The following is a 23299-nucleotide window of genomic DNA, read 5'->3' on the forward strand; positions in this document are numbered from 1 at the left end:
TAATCAAAAATTAGTCAAGCAAGGTTGCCCTTCTTAGTCCCTTGCTTTTTGCATTGGTTCTAGAACTTTTTTTAGCAGGAAGTTTATAATCTGTGTGAAGGATTACAATTTTCTCAAGGAAAATAAAGTATATGCAAATGATGTAGTTGGTACTTTGAGGAGTAATAATTCAGTACAGATCTTTTTTTGGTAATTTACAAAAATCCAGCAAGTGAACAAGCTAGCCAACAAGATGAATTTAAAAGTTTTTTGGAAGATGTGATCTTGCAGCCATTCCCTTTGGACTAATCTCTAAGAGAGTGAGAGAGAGGGAACCTCTCGCCATACTTTGAATTTCCTTCTCCACCTGTCCAGAACAAATAATCAAGAAGTTATATCCCAAGCATTGAAGCTTTAGAAGACTGAAAAATCTACTCTTTTCTTTTAAAGCCACGGTACTTAAGACTATAATCCTCTCTTAATAATCCTTTCACCAGTACAGCCACTTTGGGCTTACAGACCATGCTCTAGATACCCCTCACAAAATACGTTGGAAGAAAGCCAAAGTAATACACTGCAGGAAGTTTAAGTATGAAAGATTATTCATAGAATCAACCTGAGCTCTAAAAAAACATTCCAAACCTTAACAAATTTGGATGCATGAGACTGCCCCAAATTTGGGAGACTTACATCATGAGAACATCAGCCCAATGGCCAAGACAACACAATGTAGCCCGCTAGGGGGCCATTAGGACTTTAGGAACAACAATAGTTTCTTATCTTCTGCCTCATTTGCTTTTTGTAGTGCCTTCGTGCATGTGCCATATTTGTATGTTCCCATGAAGATGGCAATGTGACATTGCCAAAATATAGGAAGAATTTCTTAAAGTTTCTTTTAATTTATATTCCAATATACGTTGTAAATTCCTTAAATAATTTGTCATGTGTTGCCAACGTATAAGCCTTTTTACAAGAATTATAATCCTCTCTGCTCAGCTGTTCATAATAAGTATTACAGATATTACAGAAACCAAAGGAAAAACAATTATATAACCTCTGCAATTTTTGGTCCTGCAGATAGAAAGAAGTTCAAAATGAATTTCTTCAACTACCAAAGGAACTTGGAGGCTTAGATCTTCCAGTATTAAAAATTATTCTGTTTAAGCAATACAGCTGCAGCCTCAAAATTCCATTACATAGTACATTCCAATGAAATACAGACCTTCCAATGAAGTGCAGACCTTCTGTGGTACAATGTAGGTTTTCATCTCCCGCAGTTTGGATTAAATTATTACAGTAATCCGGGATATGAGATTGTTCCTGAGCATTCTGAGACAGCTACATCATTTTGGCATTGACCATTCTTTTCATAACAGCTGAACTTGGTATAAGGAAATGTTTAACCTCTTCTGCCTTGAAATTTCACAGTTGGATACTAACAGTGACCCTCTATTTAATAACTTAATGAAGTTCCAAGGATACCCTAACAAGAGGAATCTGGCTTGGAGAATTCCATTTCGTTTGCCTTCCAGTAAATGGCATCAATTGGAGATACTTTAACGTTGGGGATCTAATCTGTGACATCTGTTACTGATTGGAAACAGTAGGACATACGCTATACAGCTATCCTCTTTCCTATTATTTAGAACAGACCATGTAATGTATTGGGCATTCTATTATTACAGCAGAACATGTCCTTGTTTTTTTGCACTACTTCCCACTTGCTAGTAGTTGGAAAAATTTTTTGATATTTATAATTAATGAGTTGATATCATTTATCAAGAGTTAGGAATAAACATGGATTTAAAAATCTGCAATATGACATACAAATACTCTACAAAATTGTGTTATGGAAATTCTATTTTTCAGTCCATGATTTTTATATTTAGAAAGAAGCATTCTAGGAGATATCAAATTTGTAGTGAGGTAGTGTAGACCACCCATGTTGTGCATATTCACTGGGGGAGATGAAGTTCTGTCTACACTTATTATGAGAGGATTTTTACACTCTTCTGTCCTTTTAGCTCATTGTGGTCTTATACTCAACTGCAGGGATAACGGGAGGACAATCCCAAGCAGTGAAGGCCATAGCTTATCTGGGTTTTTCTTGTCTCTGGATTTTGGTTTCAATTGATTTTTGGCTTTTCAGCCATTAGACTAGTAAAAAAGAGAAAAAATTGTTTGGCTACATGATGATATAAAGAAGCTGAGGCTGTTTTTTTTTCTGTCTCTCACTGTCTGTCTTTTCTTTCTCCTAATACTATCAGGCTCTCTTTCTTCTCTATATTGCTCTCAGCTTATGAGAACCCCCTTGAGGTCGACAGTCTCTGTATATAAGTAAACTAGTTGTGTAGATACTTCACATGCAAACTTTGTTTTCTTAAGCTTGGGTAAAGGATTAAAACAAGCACATAATATAATCTTCAACCGAGTGGTATTCTGGATTTTAGCTTTGGTTGGTCTTTTGGTTTTTCAGTAGATAAGTTTCTATTCTTGAATTCAAAACTATTTTCTGTAATTTGCTGTCTCTGTAATCTTTACTTTTTTCTTTATGCACTTACCTATACCACACCTCCATATATAGAGATGGAGGCTCTTGAAGCCAAATGTAATGGCTTGTCTTTATTCCTTTAAATTTCATTATCCAGTGGCAAAAAATAATTATATGCATAATTTGATTTTTATTTATCAAAACAGTAAATTATAAGCATGTAGTGTATTCTTTTTTTCTTTATATCTTCAGGATTTTTCGCAATCCCTGGTAAACAATTTAGATATCAAAAACGTATATCCGTTTTATCTACAAGCTATGCATGTAGAGACTGTAGTAATGAAAACCCAAGATGAAAGAAATGAAAATGCCATGGTAAGACATTTTTGCTTGAACATGTCAGTGTTTGAATATGTGCTTATGTGCTATATGTGTGTCCTGTCTTAGCATTATGATAAAATTATTATGAAACATTTAAAATTTCTACAAGATATAGATATTTAGAATGAAAATAAAATGCAGAGATAGCTGATTTTCAAATTAAAATGTACTAAGGAAAATGTTCTTAAATTTGTTACTTGAGATTCTGAAAACACATTTAAATTTGTTTACTGATTTGAACTCTTTCCATTATATGAAGAGTATATAGACATGAAATTGAATTGATTTAAAATGACACTGTCTTCATTATTATGAGGATGACCGCAAAGTACACATATACATATATGTATTTACAACATTCTTATAGGTGATTTGTAAAGTAACCTATTTATCGAAGTAAATTTAAGAGGAGGCTAATTCTATGTTAAAACCTTCTCTTTGCTGCTCTTTTTTTTTAATTAATTATGTCTTATAATTCTGAATGCAGTTGATTCTCAGTAAAACCCATTATTATAACAAATTAATGAATAGTTTTGACTAAAATTTTGTAGGTGTAATCCTACTTTAAAAGAAATTCATTATAGCAAAGTATTCACTCTAACAAACTATCCCTGCCATTCTTCCATGAGTGATAACTGTTTGCTAATTTTCTACCTATATTTGATATTTTTTTTTAGTATCTGCATTAAGGTATTCCATTCACAGAGACATAATTTAAAGTTAAGAAGCACAGCAAATATTAACAGGATAGAAAAAGAGGACTATCACCGTCATATGTGTTGTGTAGGCCATGTGATTTAAATACTATTAATATTCAAAATACTATTATGAAGTGTTTTTTTTAATTATTTTTTATGTTTTTAAATAATATTTTAATATTGGTGAGGAGTGTACCCAAGATTAGTTTTCCACTTTTGTGAGAGGCAAATTTATTTATTTTTATGATTCCACCTATAAAATGGCTGGTTAGCCTATAGTGTGCTACTACCATGGGTTACCATGCTAAGGGGTAGATAATCTGGAAGCCCTTATCTAGATAACAAACATTGAACTTTTTCAAGCCACTTTAGTTCTCCAATAAGGAGAGTGGTGGAATCACACTGGACATTGAAATTCATCTCCCACCTGAGTACACTGACAAACATTGATGTCAGTGTTGTGTTTTGAACCATAGGTTGTGCCTGTTAATTGCATATTCTTCTGACTGTTTTTCTGTTTTCCCAGGATGGACTAACCTCAGTTTCCAGAAAAAAAAATCCTGCTCTCTATGTTATAGAGCTTTAGTGAAGGAATTTGTGACTAGTAGAAAGAATATGATCAATGAGCAATGTAGGTCTCATTGATCATGTTCTTTATACTAGTCACTGAGTCTCCTTTAGCTAAAACCTAAGTCCTTCACAAAACCTATAAAAAATATATTTTATTTATTATTTTTTTTGTTACTCCCACATGCAAAAGGCAGAAGGGCCCACAGTAAAATGCTGTGTGGGAGTAAGGGGGAAGTCTTGGACTGTTGGTCATAGTCCTTTGGGAATGCTTCACAAGAGAGACTGTTTCACAGAATTGAGGTGGGTGGAATGAAAGATGACTGACAGTAGCAGGTTCAGTGAGTATGCAGTTCAGCTTCTAAGAGATGCTGAACATCTTTTGCTCAATTTCCTGTAAATATGGCATAAATGGGTGATAGTCCTGCTGTTCAATAGCTATGGAAATATCTGTAGAAAAGACATAGTGCAGAAACTGATCTTCTATGGGAAGATCTCTTACAGACTCTTCTCTGAAGAGTCTGTAAGAGATTTGTCATTTAATCAATTGAACTGTCTTTTTCTGAACAGCATCAAGAATTTTTAGGGTGGTCTTAGGTGCACTACTCCAAACATGAGAGCAGTGTTCCAAGGTTGATCAGATTTAGGATTTATACAGAGTAAGTAACTTTTTTGTTTTGTATTTAAACATTAAGCTTTTTCTTGGTTTATTCGTTGACCAGATGTTTGTAAATGATATGCACGAGTTGTCAACAAGTTTCACCAGCTATTCTGTCTGCTTCTTCAGGATAAGTATAACAGTACACACTAACGTTTACTAGTAAAAAAGAAGATTAAAAAGGCTTCTTCAGGACAAGTATAACAGTACACACTAACGTTTACTAGTAAAAAAGAAGAATGTCAAATAAATTAAAACTGACACGTAACATCATAAGCATGGAACGTGGTGTGTCTCAGTCATTGTTTATTGAGCGTGTTATATAGTTTTTAGTGATATGAAATTCTGGCAAGCTGAGTGAACTTATTAGGCTTTTCCAGATGTCTTTCAGAATCATTTCTTGATTTCTGTTTAGATTTTCTCCAGAGCGGAGTACAACCGCAGCTTCTTTGAAGTTTCTACATCGAAAATTTTCTATATGAGGTATAGAGCTGTTATCCCAATTGATGGTGTGGTTAGAGATCGAGAAGTGATGGGTTAATCCTGTAGTATCTGTTCTGTTGTTGTTCATGTCCCCCTATATGTTCTTTTTTTCGAATTTTCAGGCTTCTTGATGTTTGGCCTATGTAATTTAATCCACAGGAACATGGGATGTTGTATACACCTGCGTATTTGAAGAAGGCATTAATGTCCTTTGGAGATCTTAAAATGTGGCGTATTGTTTTAACAAGTTTGAGAGCAACTCTGACGTTGAAAGACTTAAGGAGTTTGGCTATTTTTGATGACACTGAGCCTGCATAAGGGATGACGATGGACGATGTATATTGCACGACAGGAGGTTGCTGCTGTGGAGGGTTTCTATGAAGAATCTTTTTGATTATATTTCTTGGGTAACCATTGTTTACTAGGGTTTGAGATATGAGAGTGAGTTTATCAAGGAAATCTTTTTCTTCTGAGATAATATTGGTCACTCTATTTTTAAGTAGATATATTATGCTGAGTTTTTGTGCAATATGCTGAGACGATTTGAAGTGCAGGTAATGTTCAGTGTCTGTTGGTTTTTGATAGATTGTGAGCTGGATTTGTCCATTCTCTTGTTTCTTTCTTAGTGTTATCTAGAAAAGGCAATTGGCTATTCTTTTCAAGCTCTAACGTGAATTGTATTTTTTGGTGGAAGGAATTTATTTTTGTAAGGAAATCAAATAAGGTGGTTTCTGCATCTCTCCAAATTATGAAAACATCATCTACGTATCTCCACCAAACCAACAGCTTTGGATTTAATTTGGTTTTTTCCATGATAGATCAGTGCAGGGAGGTGATAAGGGACTGCCCATGGCTAAGCCATCAAGTTGCTCACAAATTGTGTCATTCACTTTGAAATAATTCGATTTAAGGCAGTGGCGAAAAAGCTGAGCTGTGTGATGTGGATAGAGATTGTCTAGGATCTTGATAACTTCTTCAACAGGTATGTTGGTAATTAACGAAACCACATCTAAGCTTGCAAGGATGTCTGTTTTTAAGATGGAGATGCCTTTTAATTTTTCAGTGAAATGCTTAGAATTCTTTATGAAGAAATCTAATTTTTTTTATATTATCTTTCAAAAGACGGGCTAGATATTTAGCTAATAGATATGTTGGAGAATTTCTTCTGTCGACGATTGGTTGGAGCAAAACTCCAATTTTGTGCACTTTAGGTGCACCATATAAGTGTGGTGTCAGTGGGTGTAGAGATTTCAGACTTCGTTGTAAGTCTGAAGACCACCTAGCCATGTTCCTTATTATTAGTTTCTTTTTGATTTTTTAAAGTTGGATCGAAATCTAATATGCGATAAGTTGATATGTAGTCTTTGATGTCCAGCATAACATGCTGAACATCAAAGATATAATCATGCCTTTAGGATGATTATATCTTTGTTCTTCTTTAGGTTTGAGAGAGCTCACTTTTCAAGAAGAGTTATATTAAATTTTAGTGGTTTTGAAGTTGAAAGGATGATAGTGCTTTTTAATCAGATATCATTTGCTACTGTTTCCAGAAATGAAGAGAGTGCCTTTTCTATGTTGCTACTGTTTCTGGAAATGAAGAGAGTGCCTTTTCTATGTTGCTAATAATATCAATCTTTGGAATGTGATCTGGAGTGATAGCAAAGTTGAAACCTTTCTTTAGTATGTCAGCTTCTGGTTTTGAAAATGTATAGTCTGAAAGATTGAAAATAACTTTTTCATCCTGGAGACTCGGTCTTGAGTTGTATTTTCTTTCATAAAGTCTATCGAATTTTTTAATTTGAGATTTTTTACTAGTTAGAAAAACCTTGTTAAAACTATTTTGAACCATGTTCAAAATATTCCATAGGTTGCTATCTATGCTGTTAGAGATATCTTCGAAAAGTTCTAAGCATTTGAGATCTATTTTACTAAGTACAAATCTAACGTGTTGAATTCTTTCAGGGAGTAAAGACAAAGATGCCTTAAAGTAAATACATTTCGCTCTTTTTGATTGTAATTGCTCTTTAATAGTTAAAAACTTGGGAATGATGTTGAACTGTATACATCTTTTCAAGAAGGTTAGATGGTTTAATATTCTAGCTTTTTTACCTTTGAGTTTTTCAAAGGAACGTACCTTATGCTTTGTATAGCCATCGAGTCTGTTCATTTTTGTTTTATATTTGGTCACTTAAACATTAAAACTTGAGCTTTTTGGTTTTATTCGTTGACCAGATATTTGTAAATGATATGCACAAATTGTCAACAAGTTTCACCAGCTATTCTGTCTGGCTTCTTCAGGACAAGTATAATGGTACACACTAATGTTTGCTAGTTTATTTATTCAAGTTTTAGAGTAAGTAACTGCTTGGCAGAGAAGTAGTCTTGAGCAGAAAAGGATGCCAAGTTTCTTGGAAGCTGAAGGTACTATAGAAGTGATATGATTGTGCCAGAAAATGTTTGAAGTAAGATTTAGTCCAAGAGGAGAGATTTCATCTTGACTGTTAAGCTGAGAATTATCAAAAGCAAGTGGAGAAGATCTGAGGTCTTATTTGCAAGAAAACAAGTAAAATTATGTTTTAGAAACATTGAAGTTGACCAGGTTGCTTTCATCTCAATCAAGGATACTGTAGTGATTGATATTCAGGACACTTATTACAAATGATCTTGAAGCTTTGGGTGTTTGAACACTGCAAGGCTTGTCAAAAATGAGTAGAGTGAGTGGAATGTGCTATCATTAGTAAAACTGAATAGGGTTTGCAGTTAACAAGAGCAGGTAATTTATATAAATCAGGAAGAGGGTGGGTGAAATGACAGAGCACTGAGGGACATTGGTGTTAACAGGAAAGTCTGAAGAGAGAGAACCCCATCTTTAATCTTAGAGAAAACTGGAAATCCAATTGCACAAGGATGAAGGCAGTCCAAATGATAGTGACTTGTTGAGCCCTCACTGTCAACCCTATCAAGAAGAGCCTTGGAGATGTCAGGAGCAATGGCATAGTTTCTCAACCTTTCCATGAAATGGGTCCAGAGGTGTGTTATGCAGGCCACGAAAAATCTCCTGTGGACCTAATAGAAAGGCGTATATACTGGCTATTCATAACTATTATTTTTCAGGAAATTACAACATATACTCAATATTAATTATAATAATTTTAATTAATACTTCTGATATTTCGGCAAAGTCAAATTGCCATCATCAGGATACATAGAATAGTGATATCTGCACACAGGCATACTAACACTGTGTAAATGAGGCTGAAGAAAGGGTAACCAAAGCAGGCCTAGAGTCAGAAATGGCACCTTCTAATGGGCTAAATTGGGTGGTCTTGGCCATTGAGCTGAAGATCTGAGGATGAGTGGTTCCCAAATTTTGGACAGTTGTATGCACCCAGATTGGTTGAGTTTTGGAAAGTTTCTCAGGGCTAAGGCTGATTCCAAGAATATCTTCTCATGTTTGTATTTGCTGCTGTGGAATGGTGGCCTTCTTCCACTGTATTCTGTGGTGGGTGTCTAAAGCATGGTCATCAAGGCCACTTGCTGAACATGTTAATGTTCAATATACATTGTAATTTCCTGAAAAATAATAGTTGTGGATCTGGATTGGCAAAATTCATACTGGTGACAATAATTAGATGGCAGTTCTCCAAGTGTTGAAGGTGATTGTTGATAACCTTCTCTGTTACTTTAGACAAAACTGAAGTGAGAGCAATAGATTGATAACTAGATGGTAATTGTGAGAAGCATACTGTGAGGACAGTGAGTGGGATTCCATCAGGACTTGTCTGCCTTTGTGTCATCTGTCATTTCTGGCAGAAGTTACAATGCTACCTAGGGGAAGAAGAGAGTAGCACAGATGGATGAAAGTTGTGCCCAACTGCTTTGGCAAGGATCAGAAGGCGTGACTGCCAGACACAAGCAGCGAGTTTTCTGTATTTATTTGTTGAGTTTATACTTTGCTCTTTTGATGATGGTTTTACAAGTGTTGTGGGCAACTGTGTAGGAAGTTGGTGTTTTGGTCACAAGCCTCTTGTGATAGATTGTATGCTTTCTTGGACCACCCTAGCCCACTCCTTGGAGAACCATGGTTTAGATATGGATTAGGAAATTTTAACAGATTGAGGACTGAAAGTTGCCATTCAAACTTTCCATTCCATTCCATGGATTATTTCTATAACAAGATCACAACAGTTATCTGGATCAGATCAATAAAAACATTAATCTAACCACAGAAAGGAGGAGAAAAAGTCACAAATTCTCCCACTTGGCATTGCTGTAATACAACACTATTACAAAGTTGTGAATGGCTGAAGAATGTTCCACCATGGATGAAACTTGATGAGATTGTTATTAGAATTACAAAGAGGAACATTCACCCGAACAGAGTATCTGGCAGGAGAACTAGTTAAGAAAAGATTCAGAGTGTTGGTTGAGTGAAGACGATTGTTGGGAATTCTGGTAGGGAGATGATCTGGTTTAAGTCATTTGATTTACAGCAAAAATCTGCTGTAAATTCCAGCTTGATCAGTGAAATTTGAAAAAGAAGCCAGTTACATTTCAGGACATTGACATCACCAAGTTATGGGTTTTGAGTTACCCCATAACTCGGTTGTGAACTTGATAATGATAAAGGGGATGTGAAAAGTCAAGATAAAGATATTCTTGGTGTATAGAATAATTACACTAAACAGCAATGTCATTTGGAATATATATCTGTACTTGAAGTAGAAAAATCTATCACAAATGTGAAATGTGGAAAGGCACTGGAGTAGATGAAATTTGACCAGAAATGCTGAAATATGGATATTAAAATTTTTTAGCTGCTATACTTTATAATTCAGAAGGCTTGGTCAGAGGGTCAAATTCCAGATGATTGGAGTAGAGTGCTCATAGTACCCATATAAAAAGGGAAATAAAAGAGAATTGCAGAGGAATTTCTCTATTGAGCGTTCCTCGTAAGTTTTATGCAAGCATTCTTGAAAAATGGCTAAGAAAACTTGTGGAGGAGAAGCTTGGAGAAGAACAACCTGGGTGCCAATGAGAGCTTGTCAAGATCAGATTTTCATTTTAAGACAAATAGTTGAGAAATCATGGGAATATAACAAGGATCTGTATTTAAGTTTTGTAGATCTTGAAAAGGCATATGATAAAATTCCACATGTAAAGCTGTTTAAAATGCTCCAGTAAATGGGACATTATATCAAGCAATACATAGTCTCTATTTGATTTGTAAATCAGCAGTTAGAATTGAAAGAGGTACAGCAAGATGGTTTGATGTTAAGTCAGGTGTGTGACGAGGGTGTACATTATCTCCACTATTGTTCATCATCTATATGGATCACATTATGAAGTAAAGCCGTATTGTAGATGTTAATCTCAACTCTTTACTTTATACAGATGATACTATATTCCTAAATAAATCCAGGACAAGTCTGCAGGACTCCAAGACCTAATTGAATAACTGCTGTAATAAATTCGGTATCAAAATCAGCATTAAAAAGACAAAGACAATGAAAATAGGCAAAACATTAAAAACATCAACCACATCCTGAATGGAGAAGCTATAGAGCAAGTAAAACATTTCAGCTATTTAGGCACAATTTTTAGTAAAGTGGCAAATTAAATTTGGAAATAGGTAGTAGAATTAGCAAAGCTGTGGTAGAAAGAACTGAATAAATTTATATGGAATAAGAGTTTAGTTTAGAACTAAAACTCTTGATCAAGGATTGGAGACCATAGATATGACCATAGTCTTGAGAAAGATTAGGGGACTGAACAGATGGCATCAGTGGGAGTAACATATTAAAAATGAGGATATTAGGAAAGAACTTGATATTGTTAGCAGAGCTAATCTCAGGTGGTATGGCTATTTAAACAGAATGGGAGAGGAAAGATTAGCTAAACAAGTTTTCTTTGCCAGGATGGCAGGAAAAAAATTCAGAGGAAGACCAAGATGTAGGTGGATAGATACAGTAAAAAGTGTCTTAAAGACAGAAATATAAGATCTGATAATATTGGAATGTTGAGAGATAACAGGCCAATCTGTAGGAGAATTGCTCATAGGAAGTTAGTAACAGTGTAACTTTTTATGTTGTACCATCAAAAGATCCTGTATGCCCCCTGAGGGTCTAACAGATAAGCTTAGGTGTTGATGGTTATTCATGACTTATTTTTCACGGTATTAACAACACCTCACACACTTTTATCACAAAGATATTTTATTAACGCTTATATTTTGCTGATTTTCAACTCGGCATCATCAGAGCACAACACACGTGTATATGCGACAGTGCCCCCTGAGGGTATTTGTCAGGAATTTGATGATGGTGACTTCACTGTTTGGAAATTTTGACTGAATAAGATTGAACTTTGGAGATAGGAAGTCAAAGAGATCAGAATGATTATCAGAATTGGGAGAATAGTAGAGCCAGTAGATGAACGAGACAATGTGGCAAAGAAATCTTAAGGGAGGTCAGAAAGGTGAGATTCTAGGTCAGACATCCTCTAATAAGGAATATCTGAATGCACAAGCACTTCTCTTATGGTAGAGGGAGTCATAATGAGTATAATTTGGACAGTTAAGATGGGCTGTGGTTGTTTTAGCAGAAATTTGAGGTTTAGCCAGAAATAGAATATAAGTTTTGGATGGCTGAAGGTGATGATGATGCATATTTAAATTATTGTTGATACCATGGACGTTGATCAAGTGAATATGAAAGATTTTTTTTTTTTTTTTTTGTGAGATTTTTGAGTTAATTTTTTTTTTTGGAATTTTAAAGTGAAGTTTATTTTTTAGTTTATCTGCAGACAGTATACTTATTCTGGCTTATTTTATTTTTAATATTTCAAAAGATTAAGAGATAAAGAGAAGGGGATGCATGACTCTTGACATGAGCTCTTGAACATGTCACCCATACTCAGTGGCAGAGCTTTTGCCACCCAGCACGGTCCCTGAGTTTGCTGCCCTACCTGAAATAAATTTCATCAAAGAAATCGGACTATTTTTTTTGTCTTGCTCAGTTCATGAGAAATTAATTCTCTTATATTCTTGGCTCACTTTTGTTACTTAATTTCTTATGAACAGTTTCAAAATGTCTCTTTACAGAAAAAGTATTACAAAAAACTGATTCGGGACATAAAATGCATAATGCTTAATTATCTTTCTTAATCATGCCACATTTTTTCAGTCCAGTATTCTTTAAATTGTCTAATATCCTTTTCATTTGAATGTATACGTTTCTTTGCTGGTGGTTGTGACATTTTGCTCAATCTGTAAAGAGCAGGAAGCAAATAAATAAATAAATATGAGGAAGCAATTCAATAATTGCTTTATTTATACAGCTTTTAACTTTATTGAAAATTGGATTATGGGGTGTAAAAATGTGAACAGAGACGTATAGACACCGATAAAAATTATAATTTGGACTCTTATCTCATCATAATCACTCTCTGCATATACCAACTAAGTTTAAGCAAACCAAAAATTACTACAATTATAAGCCGACCTGCACACACATGCAAATGAAAGAGAAAGGTACGCATGCAATCTAATCATGTGCAGACAACACTTCATAATCCTGAATATTGATAATACATTTCACATGGTAGCTTTAAAAATAACTTGCCGTATTTACTGGAATATAACTTGCCCACGCGTATAACTCGCACCCCTGATTTTACTTTGCGATAAAAGAAATCTAAAAGTTTCGCGTATACCTTGCACAGAAAAAAAAAGTTTAATCACGTTCATGTTGGGGTGATAGTGGCTACTTCCCGTGGCAAACTGCGCTCCCTTCCTACTAGCCAATATGTCTGTAGATGCAAGTAGTTTTATTGCATCACTGAATAAGGTACAAACATGTCCCCTTCCCACAGAAACTATGCTATTTAGCCTCAAGCAAAACCATATGCTGCACTGGCAAACACTAAAAACTAGATGTGTGGGAATCTGTCTCCCAAGCTCAAATGCAGAGCAACAATAAAAATCAACAGAAAGTGTTAAAATTTGCAAACGTGTTAAAGCTAAGAAATGTATAGTGAATATTGTTATGGCACTTTCAGGTATTGAATTTGGTTGAAGAGAATTAGCATTTCAATTCAAAAATTGTCTGCTGACTTTTATCTTTGACTCACGCGATCTTTTGTTAATACCGCATCAATCATATGCACATATCTTTACTGGCCTAGTACCATAGCTGTCTGTTCATTAGTCATTCTTGAAGGATTGTTCATTAAGTATCTCAAGTCTTGTAAATTACTGGTAATTTTTGCTTGAAATAATGGGAAAGCAGATGGTGCTATTTGGGTAGGATGCACACAAGAAAACTGCTCTCTAGGCAGAAAATAGCAATTGCAATGGATTTTATGAAAAAAATTGAAAACTTTTGTTTCTGAAAATCCCCACATATATCTCACACCACGATTTTTAGCTTTAATTTTGAGGAAAAAAAGTGTGAATTATATTCAAGTAAATACGGCATGTTTATGGCTATGTACAGGAAATTTGCTTTTATGTTTAATAAGTTAAACATATTAATTGACAATAAATACTTCCAATCCATATTTCAATGACTTATGATTTAATAAAATCCAAATACACTTTAGAAAACGCATATGTTCTTTACGAAACATGAAAAGATATATCAAATGATGGTTAAGGAGTCGCGGAGTCATGCACGTTTGGATGCCTGACGAATAATGCATCAACTAAACTGGACAAAACTTGTACATCAGTATATCACAGAAATATAGATGGCTTGGAAATAGGATGTTTGTTTCTAATTTTCTTATTACTTATTATTACTGAAACAGTTGGTAGGGTTTAATTTTTTATTGCATTTTTATTTGGTTTTGCTGTACTTGATAAAATTGTATTATATTAAGTTAAAATACGTGGCAGTGAAGATGTTTGAAATGCATTTTTTTATTTAATTATTTTTTAAGATAAGCCCTGGATGCCGGAAAAAAGTCGTTGACGTGCCGCGTTTGGCAGGCATGTTAAGGGTTGTCCATCCCTACTCTAAACTAATCATACATAAAGAATATAATAAATATTTTTTCAACGGTTTCAATAACGATCAAAATGATATAAATGTGTAACAGATTAGAAAAAACTAATGGTGAATCATTCATTTTAGCATTTTTAGGGTAAAAACGAAATCATTTTTGTTAATTTTTATACACTGCATAAACGCATCAAAAGGGTTATCCAAAAAACCCGATATAACAGAGAAACACAAAGATATTATTACTGTGGGCCCTAAAATCCTGTCGATGGCCTTAGTTATAAGCAAAATTAGAAGAAGGAAAAAAAATACATTTCCACAAATGTGTATGAATGTGCGGTGCCTGCTGCTGAGAAGCAGCCGCCACAGTATAAGCAATAAAGCAATCGCCTTGCCATGCATTTTATTGTTTTATTTTTAATAATTTGAATGTAACAGTTTTGTTATATTTTATTTATTTTAGTTGTAAGTATAGTTGTTAAAAACTAATTATTAATTAAGTAATAAAAATTGCTAAGTTAACAAATAAAAGAATTGTCGACAAATAAAATTGTGTCTCAGGTGAGCCCCAAAAAAGTGCTGCCTGGGGTGGACGACCCACTCCCCTTTGCTGCGCCACTGCCCATACTGAGAGAACATCCAGTCTTTAAACTGCAACATGGCCTCCACAGCCCCCTCCCCCTGCATACCACTACACAGCCTTTAGGCATGATCTGATAGAGTAGTTGGCAGCAAGATTATTTTCTTCAGTTGATCAGGATGCTTCTTAAAATGTTGCATTATCATCTGGTTCAGTATGTCTGCAGAAGTATTTTACTGCTATATTCTCAAAGATGGGGAACTACTGGATTCCTGCAGTATGTTTAGCATGCTCTCAATGTGTGTCACTTACACAGCATGTTGAAGGTTGGCAGAGAAACAGAAATCATATCCTTGCTCTAGGAACCAAACATGGCCGTAAAGACTTCAGGTCCCCATTAACACGTTCGCTGCCACGCTACTCGGGTGTAGTTTGTTACCGTACACCAAGCAATTTCACTTCTTCAAGGTCAGTATGGGTAATCTCGTTGCCAGTGGTAATCGACATACGAGTATATTCGTAGTTGGCTTGTGAGGCTCATGTACCAACTACGAGTATACACACTTTCGCTGCTAGATCCACACGCCAAGCATTTTCACTTCTTCAAGGTCAGTACGGGTAATCTCGTTACCGGCGGTAAGCGTCATACGAGTATATTCGTAGTTGGCTTGCGATGCTCATATACCAACTACAAGTATACTCGTAGTTGGCAGCAAACGTGTTAAGCAAGGTTTTGGTATTTCACAAGGTGATGAAAGTCATCTACAACCTAGATCTAGTTGACATTTACTCCAACTAGAAAGGTGTCTCTTTGCAGCAGGTATATTCTGTCACCATAGTTCCTTTAACATGTTCACATTGGGACAATTGGGACTTGCTCGCCACCACGCAAACCATATGGTGAGGCTAGAGAAAACACCGTGCCATATATCATGATGGGTCTTCGAATGTAACCAAATCTGCATAGTGTGTGGTGGGGTTTCTTTTATTATGTATTAGAAAACAGTCATTCACAAGAATGGTATACAGGTAACTCTCGTATAACGCGGCACTAACCCAACGCGGTTTCGATATAATGGGGTCTACAAATTGTAGTAACCCTTGTTCAACATGGTACTTATACAATGCGGTTTCGATATAACAGTGTCTACAAATTCTAGTATCCCTTTATCTTTTGATATGTTTTTCACCATGCGAGACATAAAAATCAAATTTTATCTTCGTTAAATTTGCGTCTGGCCGTATCGCTTATAGTTATAAGGTGAATTTATATTAGGGCAAATACCCTTTAGCAGACACGTACGTGAACTATTTACCATATAAATGTTTATTGTTGAAATTTGTCTTTGTTTTCTGCCAGGAAAGTGCATTAAAAGTCATAAATGTGTTAATTCCAAGCTGAGCACTTTATTTTCTGGTGAGTTACATACAATATGTAATGCTTTTTTTATGTAAAAATTTTATTTTTATTGTAATGGCCACTTAGAATGCTTTTGCGATATGGTTGAAAACGAAATTTGTGAATTAATTGATGGGGGAATAGACTTAAATGAGGAGGAACTCTACAATTAATAGAAGACGTCAAACCAAATGGCAGAGAAAGTTCTGCCAAAGATTCTGAATGTGATGAATCCATTAAAGAATTCAGTTTAAAGAAATTAGCAGAAGGATTGGACTTGGCAAGAAAGTTAGGAAGTTATTTTACGGATAATGATCCCTCAATGGAGCACTCTGGAAAATTCACGAGACAACTAGATATTTTGTATGCGAAGGTTTCTGTGGTTTATCAGTTCATACGAAAGAATCCGGTAATTGGACCACATCTTTATTACGATAAATAACAATAAAAACAACCCGACAAGTTTTGTAAGTCATATGACTTACATCTTCAGGAGTCAAAGGTAACTAAAAGTTAATACACGTGAAATGAGAAATTACTCAAAATAGTTCATTCTATGCAGTTGTCTAACTGTTCATTAAATTGAATATCCAAATGTAGATTCAGTGCAATGCTAAGTTTGAACAATGCTGGATGCTCTCACGTTGTGTTGCTCACATTCACATTGTCTGAAGTCTGACTTGGATATATTTTTTATCAATGCTGACCAAACTTGGCATAGAATTAGGCCCTGGTTTTTGTTGCATTGCATTGGAATTCTAAGCATGTTTGTAGCTTCTTTAAATTTCCTTATGAAACAATTTTTTTCAATGTAAGACATGTTTGTTTTTTGCCAGAGTACATTATGGCCAGTGGAAGTTGTATGTAGGGGTGTTCGACCCGTTGATCGCAATCGACCGGTTGATCGCAGAGCGATTTTTGGTTGATCTCTTGTATATTCCTCCTTACTTACAAATTTAATTAAAACTGAAAGCATATTATTTTTTTTATCATTATTTTGTATTATTTTTAATTCGCTTTTAGTGTATTTTTATTGTTTATTTGTTTTTCGTTAAAATTGTCATATCATTAATTTTATATGTCCGGGTAAATGAATTAATTTGGATCAGTGGAAGTCAAACAGCGAGCCAAGTGAATATGATTATAAGCAAAGTGTAAAAACTTGATTGTAGCTTAAATATTAAATATTGCAAAGCACATTACATTGATTTTTTACTTAGGTTAAGTCCCATGTGAATATTGTAAAAAAATAAACTTTGTTTGTCTCGGTATAGTTTGTATTAGATGTTTTTGTAAACAACTCCTTTGAAGCTAACTGTATATACTGCTTTAATAAGAATATGTTAGAGTGTTAAAAACAAAGGCAATGTTTTTGTCGCCGAAGCTGTACATGGCGGCATTAGAAATATTGTTTTGAAACTTGTATGTATGAGAAAGGCTTGCAGGCTCTAAGTGTAAACATCTTCGAAGTCAGTCAGAAAGAGTTCAAACAACTTTCCGATGGCCGACAACTTACAATTAAAAGAAAGGAGAGGAGAACAAAAGGCATGCCGAACTTGAAACTTAAGATGAAAGACTCATACCGATTCTTTTGTGAGTTGCCGAACTTCATGTGAGGTCTCAGAGGAGGCGTAATAAAAAGGGACTGAAGCAAGCAGAAGGGGTTCCGGTTCCAGAATTGCTATCAGAGAGGAGGCAGCCCGGTGCATAGTTGCTGTCAGAGAGACTGCCTGGATCCACGTTGCTTGAGAGAGGAGTTTCACACTTCTAGAAAGGAGCTTCTCAGTTCGAGACGTCACTAGAGAAAGACTACTTCTAGGCCGCAGACAAGATTTCAAATTGCTGAAAGGAAGAGTTCCAGTTGCTGGAGAAAAGTTTCCAGGCCAGGTTAAAGTCAGACATTCACCAGTGTGTTGCGTTTTCATTACAATTTGATGAATCAATCGGCTTCACTGATATTGCTCGGTTAATGGTATTTATTCGCATGGTATTTCAAGATTATTCAAGTAAAGAACTTTTGAAAATTATACCATTATTGGGGGGAAGGACTAGGGGAGAAGACAATTTTTCGGCATTTGATGAATTTGTGAAACCACACAAACTTTCGCTTTTTAAACTTGTGTCTATTACTACTAATGGTGTTCCTGCAATGATAGGTAATAAATCAGGCTTAATTTTATTTTGTAAAAACGATGACAAATATCCAGATTTTTTAACATACCACTGTATTATTCACCAACAGGTACTGTGTAGTAAAAGATTAAGCACAAAAGATGTTTTGAATATTACATTTAAAATTGTAAATTCTGTTCTAGGAAAAGCCCTGCAATCGCGGTTATTTAAATTACAGGCAGATGATAATAGGGAACTTCTGTTGTACAGTGATGTTCGCCGGCTCAGCAGAAGTCAATTTTTAGAAAGATTTCTTGTATTAATTAATGACATAAAAATTTTTCTTGGTGAAAAAGGAGATATTTATCCACAATTGAGTGATAAAAGATGGTTGTCACTTATCATTTTTAGTAGATTTCTGTATGAAATTAAGCAATTTAAATTTAGAGCTACAAGGTAGAGATGAAAATTTAATTGACATGTTAAGTTCAATAAAAACTTTCCAACAATACTTACTTTTATTAAAGAAAAATATAAATGACTGCGAATTTAGACATTCCCATATTTATTAAAATTTTTTGAACAAAATCAAGAAATGCTTCACTATGATTTAAAAGAATTTATTCGTGAAATAGAATTAGTTGAGGAAGAAATAAATTCAATATTTAAAGATTTTAATAAAACTGAAATGATTTGTATCTTTTATCAATAATCCATTTCAAGAAAACTTGAACATCACAGAAATTTCAAATAAAATTAGTGGGCTGTTTGATATAAACCAAGCTGAAGAAGAACTTGAGATAATAAACATTCAGAATAGTTTACATTTAAAATCAATAAACAATGAAGTCTTTTGGAAGTATGCACATGAAAAATTCCCAATATTAACTGATATTGCGTGAAAAATTCTGTTGTTTTTCGGATCAACATACTTGTCAGAATCCACTTTTTCAAAAATGACATTATAAAAAATCAGTTAAGAAACCAAATTACAAATGATCATTTGAATGATTGTCTGCGATTGGTATGAAAATATTGTGAGGTTCTAACAATGCCAAATTTCACATTGACTTTTTTTTTTTTTTTTTTTTAATCAACCAGCATTTCCTGTAACTTGTAAGTTTGTAATCAATCTGTTGTTTTTTTTAACTTTGGTTTTTCAAAATAGAGAAATATTTTATTCCAATATATATATATATATATATATATTTTTTTTTTTTGTTGTATTAAAATAATTAAAAGTGATAAATAAATTTTTAAATACACAAATGAAGTTTTTATTTGTGTATATTTTTTTAGTTTATTTGTGCGTAATCAGATATCAGTTTGGGGAAACAGGATCTATATTAGAGAGTAGATCGCAGAATAACTTTTTATAGAAAAGTAGCTCACATAGTAAAAAAGGTTGAACACAACTGTTGTATGGTATGCTAAGCCTGATTTGTTTTCTCTTCTTTTTTGCACGTCTTTTTGGTGTTTGTTCATGCAAATTTCCCTTGATCTTCCCATCTGGCCTACATAGCAGATGCCACAGGAACAATGAATATTATATACACCTGGTTTTTTTAAAGGATCATGTGGAGGTTTTAGGGGATGTAGAGATTTTTAAATTTTTTCCATTGGTAGAAAAGCCACTTTGATGTTATGTTTGTTTAGTAATTTGGACATTTTATCTGGAACATTCTTGATGTATGGAAGCATGATTGCGTTCTTGAAATCTTGCTTTTGTGAGATGATTGTAGGAGGTGTGTTCAGGATATTTTTGATAGTCTTTGGTTCATAACCATTTTTTTTTTTGAGAATTTGTGTTAAATGTTGAAGTTCTTCATTTCTTTGTTTTCCTGTGCTTGAAATATTATAAGCTCTGTACCTCAAGGTTTTAATTACACCTATCTTTTGTGAGGGGTGATGGTATGAGTCCGCATTAAGAAATCTTCCTGTGTTGATGGGTTTTCTATAGATGGAGAAGGATAATTTATTATCCTTTTCATTGATTTCTATTAGGATATCAAGAAAGGGAAGTTTTTTATGGTCTTCTTGTTCCAAAGTGAATTTTATGTTATTTTGTATATTATTCAGGTAATCTTTGAAAGCAGTTAGTTCCTCTTTTGTTCTTGGCCATATGATAAAAATATCGTCTACATAGCATAGCCAGATTTTTGGTTTTTTATGATGATTGTTTAAAGCATTATTTTCAGAATGTTCCATATATAGGTTAGCTAAAGGCGGGGAGAGGGGGGAGCCCATAGCCAGTCCTTCTTTTTGTTCCCAAAATTTATTTTGATACATGAAAAAAAGTATTTTTGTGCAATATTTATAAAGTTCTACGATGTCCGGAGGAAAAAAGGTCTTCAAGGAGATTCACTGTTTCATTTCTAGGAACATTTGTAAATGGTTTTGCAAGTCTTTTTGCACCAAAAAGACGTACAAATAAGAAGAGAAAACAAATTGGGCTTAGCATACCATACAACTTCCACCGACCATAATGTAATCTGGCAAAAAACAAACATGTCTTACATTGAAAAAAATTGTTTCATAAGGAAATTTAAAGAAGCTACAAACATGCTTAGAATTTCAATGCAATGCAACAAAAACCAGGGCCTAATTCTACGCCAAGTTTGGTCAGCATTGATAAAAAATATATCCAAGTCAGACTTCAGACAATGTGAATGTGAGCAACACAACGTGACAGCATCCAGCATTGTTCAAACTTAGCATTGCACTGAATCTACATTTGGATATTCAATTTAATGAACAGTTTGACAACTGCATAGAATGAACTATTTTGAGTAATTTCTCAAATTACTCAAAATTTCGTGTGTTTTAACTTTTAGTTACCTTTGACTTCTGAAGATGTAAGTCATATGACTTACAAAACTTGTTGGGTTGTTTTTTATTGTTATTTATCATAATAAATGTGGTTCAATTACCGGAATCTTTCTTATGAAACTGGATATTTGTTTAGCTCCATATTTGAACTTAATAAAAAATTGCGGCATAGTGGTAAGAAGGTCTTATTACTGACTTCTTGATAACTAAACTAGCCGAAGTATGCAATGAGAATTATAGAAATGATGTCCAAGAGATTTTCAAGTGATGATGAGGTCCAGTCACTCGTAAATAAAGAACATCTACGAATCATGTTATTTTTGAAGAGAGTGATGACGATTAAAATATGCACTTTATTTTATTTTGCCTAAAACATTTATGCATCATGTGCAATGAAGTTTACGTACAATTTGTAATTTTTATAAGTTTATATTATGTATTTGTTTTATAGTTTGTTTTCTTAACTTACATGAATTACTTGAATTAAATAATAAAAAAAAATTTGTTTGATATGTCATTGTTGTTTATATAATTAAAAAAAAAGAACAATTTCAGAACATAACCCTACTTTTTCTATGTGATCTGAGTCTTGCATAATGCGATTTATATAACGAGGTATTTCTATGGAACCTGACATCTGCGTTATATGAGGGTTACCTGTATTTTGTGGGTAGATTTGAATTACTAAAAGGTGTAAATATGTTAACCATCATAAATGAGCCATGTGAGAATGGGAAATGCATGGGAGAAGAAGAACAAGTGTGAATAGACATGCTTTCATTACTAGCAAAGGAATTATTAATAATTAATATTTCTATTATTATATCATTAGCAACATATGGAGCCAAGACTTGGACATTCAATCAGAAAGAAATACAGAAAATCAGAGCATTCGAAATTAAATGCTTAAGAAAAATAAACAAGACTCACTGGTCAGAAAACACAAAGCAAATGAACAAGTCAAACACGAATTAAACTATAGAGAAAATATCCTAGCTGTAATTCTTAAACAGCAATTATGATGGTTTGGACACCTCCAGAGAATGTCCTTTCAAAGATTACCAAATGTAGTCATGAATGGAATCATTGGAGAAAGACATCCAAGAAGTATACCAAAAAGAATTTAACTAAAGTCTTTGAAGGAAAGGTTCACAATTATCAAGCTTCAGAGATATGACAGAAATGGCCAGAGATAGAACCACATGGCAGAGATTTGCACATAGTTTTGCACATTAACCCATCATCTGACCGATGAGAAAGAAGAACATTTGTGTTGTTATTATGTGTCATATATGTTGCTGGGTGGAGTGAATAATGTGTTTCTTTAAACTAGACATGCATATGTGTATTTATGATGGCATAATAAATAAACAAATATATATATATATATATATATATATATATAAAAAATGAGGAGAGTGAAAAAGATTTGTTTGCAAAATATAAATAGCTAACTAACAATAAACATTGGCCATATGCATTTGATAGCTCAGTAAATGACTATAGGGAGGGTTCAATCCATTGAAGTAATAATGTTAATCAGATGATTCATGTGGGTCAATGGAGCAGCAAATCACCTAGTTCAGTTTGTTGTGCTTGTTATGTTTATTTCTGTTTCATTTATATTTCACTTTATTTTCTAAAAACTTTGTTTTATTCACTGATGATCAGTATACACTTTTGAAACTGTAATATATACACACATAAATAATTTCAGATGAGCAGAATTATCCACCCTTTTGCAAATCCCAAGTTCTTTACATAACTTTTTTCTTCTTTTTTTGTCAGCAGATATACTGTCTTATCAGTAATAGATATCATGCATATTCTAGTATGTTGTTGGAATCAACAGATGCCGTTTACTTCTTGTAATACACTGGTGTCCAAAAACTAAGAACGGACTACATTTTTACTGGTATATGAAAAAATTTTCATGACTGCAAACAAATGTGGACAAAAATTTATTGCTAGCATGCTACTAAATTACATTACACAAAAAATGTGTTACAAATTTTGTACAGATTAAATTGCAATACATTTTGGCAAAAGTTACAAATTTCCTAAGGACACCAAGTGATTCAGGAGTTCTTGAGGAAAACTGGCCTGCTCCTCCTTCAGAG

General features: G+C 34.0%; 1 protein-coding gene across 8 annotated transcripts in view; it reads left to right on the forward strand.

The window, feature by feature from the left end:
- The window catches only part of LOC150099837 (uncharacterized), a 196911-nt gene that overhangs the window by 80956 nt on the left and 92656 nt on the right, over positions 1 to 23299 (forward strand). For all 8 annotated transcript variants that reach the window (XM_090403651.1, XM_090403650.1, XM_090403655.1 and 5 more), the window contains exon 5: positions 2723 to 2845. In XM_090403651.1, coding sequence (XP_090259777.1) covers positions 2723 to 2845 — 123 coding nt within the window. The remainder of the gene's footprint in view (positions 1 to 2722; positions 2846 to 23299) is intronic.

Source organism: Typopeltis vanoorti, chromosome 14 (genome assembly GCF_054136105.1).
Source record: "Typopeltis vanoorti isolate ZY-2024b chromosome 14, IOZ_Tvanoo_1.0, whole genome shotgun sequence".
Classification (NCBI taxonomy): domain Eukaryota; kingdom Metazoa; phylum Arthropoda; class Arachnida; order Uropygi; family Thelyphonidae; genus Typopeltis; species Typopeltis vanoorti.